Source organism: Camarhynchus parvulus, chromosome 11 (genome assembly GCF_901933205.1).
Source record: "Camarhynchus parvulus chromosome 11, STF_HiC, whole genome shotgun sequence".
NCBI lineage: Eukaryota > Metazoa > Chordata > Aves > Passeriformes > Thraupidae > Camarhynchus > Camarhynchus parvulus.
This window is the reverse complement of record NC_044581.1, coordinates 7,269,485-7,279,646: the sequence shown is the minus strand read 5'-3', so window position 1 is coordinate 7,279,646 and position 10,162 is coordinate 7,269,485. Positions and strand designations below refer to the sequence as shown.

The window sequence follows — 10,162 nt, the reverse complement described above, 5'->3', positions numbered from 1 at the left end:
CCCAACCGAGGCTGCTGGGACCATGCCCTGCTCAGGCTGGGGAGGCAGTTTCTGGTCCCAGGCCCTGCATCTCGTGCCCAGGTTTTGCCTGTGTGTCACTTCCCGCCCTGCTTCCCGTTACACAAAGCCTTTGTGTGTCAGCAGATCCTGGGATGCCCCGCGGCACCTGCCTCTCTCCTCTCTCTCTGCCTCTGTGGCTCTGCCTTTTCCCGTTGTCACTTCTGGAGGCTGCTGCCTGCCTGTTTGGTGACCTTCCCCACTGCTCGGGCAGTATTTTGGCCCCTGGCCATCTTAAACAATTAATGGAGGGGTGGAGAAACTTGCCGTGTTAAATTACTTACTCCTTTGGGAGGGGGTGAGGTCTCTACATCTCTTGCCTGATCCCAATGCAGTTTGTTGCTGTTGCCTGAAGCGGTCACTGCTCTCTCTTTTCCTTCTAGAAGTTAGAAAAACAATATTTCAGAGCACTCTCCCTGTATTTCTCGGCATTTTACTTAACCTGCGGCGGCGCCTCAGGATCTCGAGGAGTGGCGAAACTTCCCTGGACTTGGAGAAAAACAAGCCGAGAGGAGGCAAGGGGGGAGGACGTTGCTGGAAACCTCTTTGGGAAGCTGGAGACCTTCTCGGGATGCCTGCCTTACTCTCCTCCAGCAGCTATTCAGATCTCCCCGGGCCAAGGCAGCTCCCTGCCACGGCGTGTCTGCATTAAGCGGGTCCGAGGGGCGCGGAGAGCCGCGGTGCCGTGAGGAGCAGCCCGGGAGCGCCTCTGGCTCTGCCCGTGTCCCTAAGGTCCCGCAGGGCTGGGGGATGCGGCACCTTGCCCTCGCTATGCCCCTGTGCCGTCCAGCGCTGGAGTTGGCTGTCAGAGAAACCTTGGAGGTCCCCTGCTCAGCCCCGGTAGTGTCATGAGTTAGATTAGTTGGAGCTGTGCTGGGGGCGGTGAGGGCTTGGATTACAGTCCAGAACTCAAAGTGCTTCGGTGGTTCACGTCGGAGGGGAGAGGAGACGCCCCGTCGCACACATGGAGGAAAAAGAGAAAAAACGCTGTCTTTGGAAGTGAGGGGGAAGAAAGGAGGCCGGGAACATGGTAAGGAAATCTCTGCGGAGGGCTCTTGCCCTGGGCACTGTGCGGGACGAAGCTGCTATCGGGACAGCCCGCCTGGAGCCAGCGCACGGCGCTAATGCCGGGAGTGGGAAACAGCTCTTGTGGCATTTCCCGTTACTCGAGTGGCACACGGCACTCCTGGTGCCAGCCCGGGGCGGCGGCTGCAGGGACACAAACTCCTTGTTGGCACTGACCCCTGCGAGGTGCCTGTCGGGCACTGCGCTGGAGCGAGAAGCGGGGATGGGTCAGTTCGGGCAGAGTCTTGTCTTTTGTGCTGCCTGGATGCTGGGCTCTCCTCCTGCCCTCACTCTGCCAATGCTGCTCTGTGGCTCCGGGCATTGCCCTCTTGCAGAGCCTTTTCCCCTGCCCAGAGAGCCCCTGGAGCTGGGCAGGGGTGTTCCTTTTGGGTGTCAAGTTGTGCACGTGGGGATCTTTGTTTGGAGAGGGGAAAGGATGGTGAGCCCCGTGGGCAGCAGAGCACCCAGACCCAGACTCCTTGGGAGTGGCTGCAGGGCTGTCCCCTGCCCAGTCACACTGGCACTGCCCTGCAAACGGAGGTGCCCAGCCCTGGGCTGTCAGTGGCTGGAGGGATTGCTGGCCCTGTGGTGACATCCCACTGAGCACCAGTCCAGCCTCTGATCGTTTGATCCTATGCTCAGGCTGAGATCCATGTGCCCAGCAACCCCAAATCTCCTGCTATGTTAGGGGCTGCTTCCCCACAGCAGAGGGAACAAAATCCATGTGGAGGACAAGCAGCTTGCACTGCTGCTGTGCCTGGCAGTGACTTGCCCTTTAAAATTTCAGCTTCTGAGCCTGCAGAAACTTGGCTTTCATTGAGGGATGAGTTGAATTCTGACTTCTGCAAGTTGAGCTAAGTTTATAGACCCATATCTTTTCCCTTTACCACCCTTCAGCTCCTCTGCAGAGAATCCTGTGGTGCTCTTTGCCCTCACATGCCTGTCAGAGCCATGGTGTGCTCTCCTCTGCTATTCTTCTGGAGGGATCTCACTTCTACTTCTCCATCCCAGTCAGAAGACCTCTTTCCCTCACCCCATGCCCAGTGTGTTCTTGGCAATTTTTGGTCTATGCAGGTTATATTGTGAAGCTGAAATTAAAGGAGAGCACTGCTTGGGGCTGTGCAAGGTTGGGGACATCCCTTGCAGTCTCATGGGCTGCATTTTGCCACATGGGCTGGAACAGTGCTTGTGAAATTCTGCCCTTGGAGGTTGGAGGCAGAGACTGCTCTGCCCCTTCAAGCTGGAGGTGTCTTTCTGATTCCCAAGTGCTTCAGCTCCCCTCCCTGATGTTGTTTTAATGTGTGATGCAAAAGCTGTCTGCAGCAGGGGCCTTTGTGAGGAGCAGTGCCATGACCAGTTTGGGTGGTTGGCCATTCAAGGACTGTGTATCACTGCTGAGGAGGGATCCTGTGCCTCTCAGGGGCTGAGTGCAGCTGGAAGGAACAGGAACCAGAGGCCAAGCTGCACCAGACCCAGCACTGAGTGCTGGCCACATTGTGGACACCTCTGGTCCATGGCAGGTATCTGTTCTCAGTGTTGTGGTAGACCAATCTACATTTTGGGAGGTGCATTTCTGTGAGCAACCAAGTTGTGACTGTAGCTCCAAGCTGCTCTGATTGAGTTTTTTGTGTCCTGGTAAATCAAACAAACCCTGCAGGCAGAAGATTTGGATCTCAGTGAATGTGTGTCAGTCTGCTGGCCTGTAGGAGACCTTCCATGGCCTCCAGCAGCCTGCAGGACTCTTGGAGACTTGGCTCCTGATGGAGGTCTGGCAAGGCACCACTGCTGGCTGCCCTGCTCTGTGAGGCAGGTGATTCATTTTCATGGGGTTTCAGTGTTAGAGCTGATGTTGTGTATGGGTACATAAGGTTGTAGCAGCTGGGAGATGCCCAAAGCACCAAATGGGTGAGACAGCTTGGGCCAAAGTAGCCCACTTCCACTAGAAGTGACTTCTGGAGCTGTGCAACCCCATGGTGAGAGCAGTGCAGGAGTCTGGCTGGGCTCTGTCTACCTTGCTCACCCATCATGCCTTTTGTGACTTGGGAGCTGTCTTCATTCCCTGGTATTCCCAGGATTCACCATTCCTGGTGCTTCCTCAGAGAAGTTCTGGTGGCACCTCTATGCTGGTAGGAGAGAGGATGGGTTTCAGCAGAAAATAGGATCTATCTTTCTCCAGTTATGTCTTCTCCCAGGGTGGGAAGGAAATGAGTCTGGGAATCACAAAGAACTTTAAGCATTGGGGATCTTCTTTCTTTATTTCTGTGCCAAAACCATGAGCAAGATGTTGGAACTCAGACAAAGTCCAGAGACATAATCCTGAGCACATGGAAGCAGTTTGAAAGCACCTCCTCTGGGGTAACAAGGTTGACAACTTGCATTTTCCCCAGCTTATTTTCAAAAGCTCTGGGCAGGTGAACATGTAACAATAAAAATAATGGCTGAATGAAGGTGACAGCCCAGCTGCACCCAGGTATTTTCCCTGTAGAAATTGCCAAATGTATTCTAGTACCACATGGGAATGGAAGACAGCAGATGCTTACAGTGAGACAATCCAAGGAGGACTCTCTGCTGAGTGTCAGCACTGTTTTTCTGAAATCCTGCATCCTGTAGCACAGCCCCTTCTGGCAGTGCTGCTGGCCAGCTGCCCCCATGGGCAGTTGGCTCTGAAGGAATACCTTGCTATAGCAGAAGAGATCATAACATGAGAGCCTTGTCAGCATCTCCTGGCTGGTCACTTCAGACAAGATAGCCAGCATGTCTACTCTAAATTCTAGAGCACAGGCACAGTGCTCAGCTCACAGAGCTTCATTTTCTAGTTGCATCTCAAATGTAACCCTGTCTGCAACCAATCTATGTAAAATTTTTACCATCCTACAGGCTGTGCACAGCCTTAACCTGAGCATTGGTGCTGAGTGTGGGTGGAAGTCACATCACAGGGGCGACAGGCTCCTTTTGCACTGAAATATTGAAAAAATCCCTGTTGAAACAATCAAGGTGTCCTACAGAAACTATAAACTGTAGGCACTTGCACCAGAGCACTTTTTGTTCCTGTTCTTGGCTGTTTATGCATGATGGAACCCCCTGTTCCAGTCCTGCAGAGCTCAGTGTCACCAAGGTCTAAGAAAGTGAGTAGTAGCACTGGAAGCAGATGTGTTGCTGACTGAAGAGCAGTAAAAAGCAAGGAGAGCTTGCCAGGGTAAAGCTGCCCACTTCTGGCCATGGGATGCTCTGTGTTTTTTGCACCACCCATAGTACCTGTTTGCAGCTCAGAGAAGTGAGTAGACATGCCCTCGTTGATTCTGAAGTTTGGCCGTGCTTATACCTCTCTGCCACACCAAGTGCCTCACCTCTGTTGGCTGGCTTAGTCTTTCATTAAAATATTAACAAAAAATGGGGCCTTTCTTGTGGTAAGTGCTGGTTTCATATGTATCCTATTTTTTGCATCACTGGACACGAAGCTGAAACTTCCAAGATCAAAGCAGAACAGAATGAATCTGAAAATCTTTCTGTCTGCTCAGATTTGCCATCCTGCCATCAGTCTGGGAAGCCCAGGATGAACCTTTGCCTCAGCTGGTGTAAGCAGCCATTGATTAGAATGGAATCAAATGGCTCAGCTGAAGAGAAGACTTGCATGTGCTCCTCCTGAACACTGGTGGATGGCGTAAAGGGAGTCTCCATGGGGCCTTATGATCCCCTGCAATGGGGCACACTGATGGTGGTTTGCATGCTGCAGAGGAGGAAAGCTGCTGGAGTTCTGATGACCTTAGCTAGGTGTCCACCTTGAGCTTTGCAGCCCGTGTTAGGCGTGGCAGAGGCTTCCTGAGCAGGTTCCTTCGGGAGGATACCTTCCCTGAGGCTGCCTGTCAAGTCTCAGTGCCTCCCAACAAAACCCCAGCATTGCTGAGCCTCCAACATGGCTAAAAGATGTGGGTTATTTGCTGTCTGTTGTCATCTTGCTGAATACATTTACCTTTTGAACAAGGTCCCTCTCATATGCTCAGGAGGCTGGTATGCAGGCCCGTTAATGGATCAAGAGGAAAAATGCCTGTGGATGTATTCTCCTTTGTGTTTGGGCTTATAACCACCCACGTTTTGGCATACATCCCTTCTGTGCACAAAGATCTTTTAGAAATTGCTAGTTAAATCTCCACCCTCCTTTGATATGTATGGAAATAATGGGACACGTGAGACTGTTTTCTGTTTGGAAAAAAAAATCTATAAAGGGAGTAGCTTTAAAAGCCTGTGTTCACCCCTTTCTAACTCAGGAGTTTAATGAAAGAAATGCCCTGAATTTATGACTGATTTACTTAGCTTTCTGGGAGGCATGCATTTAGTGCTGTATCTAAATACAGGGGAAATGTTTTCATCTGAATCTGTCCCAGGTTTGCTGCTTAGGGGCAGGAGGAGAGCTTGAGCACACGTGTCTCTTCCCCAGTGACCTTAGAGAGTCTTAGAACAAATCTTGGTCCCCCTGACCAGGAACACTTCTCCCTTCCTCAGCACAGACTGGTGCTTCTTGGGGCCATGGACGAGCTGGCATAACCATGGACATCTCTGAGCTGCCTTCTCTGTCCTTCTGGCTCATTCTTCCTCATGGCCTCTTCCTAAGAGGCATCTGATGACTGCTGCTGGGTGCTTTCTCCTATCAATGGTGTCCAGAGATGTGCTCCTCCAAGGTCTACACTTACTGTGTTCTCATGTGCTCAGCCATCCCCTCCTGGAAGTGCAGCTCTGCTTCAGAGCAGTTTCTGTCCCCCTCTGACATAGCAGGACTCATATTTCATGAGCACATGGTAACACAGTGTGTTTAAGGCCAAAAGGAACTATGGCTCATCTGTTATGGGATATTGGGACTGTAGAGTGTCACCTAGCTTCCATATGGAGTCTGGGAGCTCTTTAACTAAAAGAGGATAATTTTTCTGTGGCATCCACCCTCAGTTATGGAGGTTGCAAGACATGGAGAATCCACCAGTCCCCATGGGAGTCTGTCCAGCAGCTCATGCACCTTGCAAAAGGAAGGGGTGAGATCTGAACGTGAGTCCAGAATGTGTGCAACGCTGGCACAGAACTAATACTCTAAGTACTGACCCCATGAAGATCGTTTTTGGCATTCATCAGCTGGCCTGATGAAGGATTATCATTTTCTTTCTGAGCACAGGCGGCTGCCCATCTGTTGTAAGATGCCCCCAGATGGGTGTCTGAACACAAGGGGTTGGCTATGGCCTAATGCCTCTGACTAAAAGGTGTTAAAATGAGCTGACCTGTTTGGTGAAGAATTTACTTAGGGTATTTTATAGCTGGCTGGTATAAAGAAATCTTCCATCTGCCTGGAGTGCCCTGTTAGTACCCGTTAGGCAGAAATAAGAAGGGGCACAACATGCTGCTGCTTGGGTTGGTTTGCCAGATGGATGCCAATGCCTAGAGCAAATCCTATCACTAATAATGGGGTGCATGAGCTCAAGCAATTTCTTTTGTTCCATAGCAGAGAAAAAGGTTTTTAGTGCATTTGTAGACTGAGCCCTATAAAGAATGGGAGTTGGCTGCAATGTCTCAGGACTTGTATAGAAGTAGCCTGTGAAATTCTTGGCTCTCACTGTGATATCTAACAGGATTTAGCAAGCCTTGTCTGGGCCTGTTGTAGAACATGACACTTGGAATGTGGAGGTCCCTGGCTGGACTGTGGCATACAGTGCCATGGGCAGAGTGTTGGTGCCCAAGGCAGGGCAGCCTGTGCAGGTTGGCAGCAGGAGGGAAGAGGAGAGCTCCAGGTGGTCTCGAGGAGGTGGAAAGGTGCACATGGCTAACAATGGGCAGTGAAACCATGGCTGCCAGCACTCATGCTCTTCCAACATGAGTCTGTTGTTGGGCAGGTTGTTCTAAAAGTACCCAAAGCTTTGCAACACACAGAGTACAACTTGTTTAATTAATTGCATTGTTAGAGCTATGCCAGTGATATTTAAAAAAAAAATCTGTGCTTAGACAGTTATTTCAGATTAAGGACTTAATCCCTTGATTAAACTAAACCAAAATAAGCTGGTGTCCAGCTGTAGGATGGTGTTTTATACACAGCTCTTCTCATCCACTTGCAGGCCCTTGTTTCAGTTGGAAGATGTCTGTTTAAGGACAGGGCTTTGATCTGTTCACTCAGCTGCCCTTTAAACACCTATATCATCTCCTTGATCTATTTCTGATAGAAAGTAACTGGTCTTTGAGACCAGGGCTCATTTGTTGCTATGGAAAAAAGACCTAGCTCCTGCTCAGTACATTGAGAACTCGTTAGGGAGCAAGACGTGTCCCTGTGAGGAAATGCTTCATTTCCCAGTTCTTCCCCACTCTGACTAAAAGACAACTTTCTTGGATTGTGGATCACCCCCACTTTGGCCTTTTTAATCTTCAGCAGTTGTCAGCAGCTCTTCTGATGTGTTGGATGTTGCACAGCCAAAGGAGAAAGTTACAATCTCTTCTCCAGAAAAGCTGGAGTACAAAAAGCTGAAGGGTAGGGAGAAGTGAGGTGAATTAGGGGGAAGGTGCTGTATTGAACCCAAGTAAACAGGGGTCTTGGGCTGGGGAGCAAGCTCAGGTGACCAGTCATGTTGCCATATGATAATGGCTGTGTTAGGCCACCTGCAGTGTGGTGCAGAGCCAGGGATGTACCTGAACCAGGCTGCCTCTGCTGCCTGCTATTCCCTGCCTTTTGCTCCAGCACAAGGACAGCATTGGTGTAGTTCTGCACTCCAAAGCTCGAAGCTCACAGGAGGTCATGCTTCACTTTCAAAGGAATCTGGGGTGTCTCCCCTTGAGTGAAAACAAACCAAGCCCGAGCTTGGAGAGATCACCCAGCTTTGGGCCTGCCTTTCCCCAGCCGCGCACGCCCACACCTACAGCATGCGCAGAACAGGGACCTCGGAGCTGAAAAGCAAATACATCATTTTCCCCTTTGTTTAATTAAATGAGAGATCATGAGTTAATCGCTTCCAAGCCCTTGTTTTCCTGCAGTGCCTGGAATGATAATCCTGTGTGCTGCCCAGTAGGAGCTGCTTTGGCTGCCGCAGCCGCGTCAACACCGAGTAGGGCTGGGAGAACAGAGGGAGGCATCTGGAAATGATTCTCTGAGCTCTGTCTGCAGAGCACCACTCCCTGCAAAGCTGTAGGAGCTGGTTTATCCACAGGCTATGGAGCAGTCCTGCCTGCTTCAGTGTAGGGGAGCTGAGCCAGGCTACAACCATGCCCTCTGCAAGGGATGCCATGGTGGCATGCAGAAAGCAGCTTGCTTTTGGAGATACAGCCCTTCAGCAAAGCTGGCCTGGGTGAGACTGCAAACACTTGCCTCCCAAGTGGAATTGGGTGCTGTGCTTTTCTCCCTGAAAAGCCTAAAACAATAGCCCAAAGAGCAGGTAGAGCTGTTCCTGGTTATCTCACAGGAAGGTGGTGTAATTACAGGAGTTGGAATGCCTACCTCTATAGCTGCACCTCTTAATAATACATTATTTTATCCAGAGGAAGGCAGGGTGCCGAAGGCAGGCGCCCTCTTCTCAGCCTCCCCCTGAGCCTCCGAGCGAGCAGCAGAGGGGGGAGCTGGCACTTGCTCTGGGAAGATTTTTCTCTCTTGAACTCATTGCCGCTGTGATTAGAACAGCTCAGGAAATGGGGCTGGGAGGGTTCTCCTCTGCAGCAATGAGTGGGAAATCTCAAATTTTGTCAGAAAAACAAGCCTTCTTTTTAGCCAGAGACCTTTCTGAACACAGAAATGTCTCCTTTATTTAAAGGGAAAGCAGTCTGTCTTTCGGCTTTGTGTCAGAAAGTGGAAAGGCTTCATGGAAAGCCCAGAGGTCTGTTTTTACTGGAAATGAGGTTTCTCACGTCAGCTGAGATCTGAGCAGCCCCAGCCAAGTGGTGCAGCACAGCAGCCTTTGCTGGCGGAGGGACCAGCTAACCCAGCCCTGCTCAGCCCCTGCTGTGAGCTCCTTTTCCCCCAGTCCCAAAGCTGGCTGGGAGCCATGGGCAGGCACTGTGCTGTGCTGCTTGGAGCTCTGCCTCTCCCCAATTTTGCTATTATTTCTACTTTCCAGTCTGGGGTGTGGGAGGGGTTGGGTCACTTCTTCCCCTCACCTTTGCACACTCTGGTCTCTCCTGCCCTGCCTTTGCACTGTGTCTTGGCACCTGGGCAAGAGGGGACAAAGCGGGTGCGTGCAGGACGTGGCCACGCTCCGGGCAGCTGGCAGAAGAAGGACAAAGTTGTGGGAGCTCTGGCAAGGTCTCCCTGCTGAGCAGGAGCCCAGAGGCTCCGTGACTCAGAGCTGGGTGTACCACGGGCACCGCTCACTGTGCTCACAGCCTGCCGGGCTCTGCTCCACTGCCCAGCCATGCTCCTTGCTCTGCCAAGCCATGGCAAGCTCTGGATTTAACTGGGGCACTTTGGCACATGTAGTTTCACTCTCTGGCAGCTCAAATGGGAGTGTAGGTTTGTGAAAGCAGAGCTGTAGGTTCTTTGACTAAATTCCTGTTGAGGGATGAATCCTCAGCGTGTTACATGGGCCAGTCCAGCCTGCTGGAAAGGAGCGTTGTCTGCCATAAGTCATGGGTTAGTCAAACCCATGTTAGTCTGGTCTCACCAAAACAATCTTTTTTAGTAGTCTGCAGACAGCATCTGGGCTGTCATCGGGGAAAGATTTGTGCCTCTTCATGTTCGCCTTGACCAAGACTCAGTACTTTGTAGGCAAAATGAACAAAGTGCTTCGGTGAGTTGTAGGGAAAATGCTGCCAAGGCTTTGCTGTCCCAGGTGGGTCCAGAAGCATTGCAGGCCTCCCCTGCACTGATTTACATTGTCCTGAGCCGCTTGGGTTGCTGTCTCTTGCTTGAAGAGCACTGATATTCTGATGCTGTGTGAAGTGTGTGTGTAGCCCTGGGGATGACCTCTCTGCTCCCCAGGCAGGCTGATGTTTTGTTCTCCAAACCTGGAGGAGGTTCTCCAGGGTTGAGACTTAATTGGTGAGCAGTAGGTCCCAAAGAGGAAGAAGTTCAGTTCTGAGTAGGAAAGAA

The 10,162-nt window shown here is 51.2% G+C and overlaps 1 protein-coding gene across 5 annotated transcripts in view; it reads left to right on the top strand.

Annotated features, from left to right (window-relative positions):
* Positions 1-388: 388 nt before the first annotated feature.
* PLEKHG4 (pleckstrin homology and RhoGEF domain containing G4) overlaps positions 389-10,162 on the top strand; it is an 85,701-nt gene continuing 75,927 nt past the window's right edge. For all 5 annotated transcript variants that reach the window (XM_030955860.1, XM_030955863.1, XM_030955862.1 and 2 more), the window contains exon 1: positions 389-1,087. In XM_030955860.1, the coding sequence (XP_030811720.1) occupies positions 1,085-1,087 (3 nt within the window). In that variant the 5' untranslated portion in view covers positions 389-1,084. The remainder of the gene's footprint in view (positions 1,088-10,162) is intronic.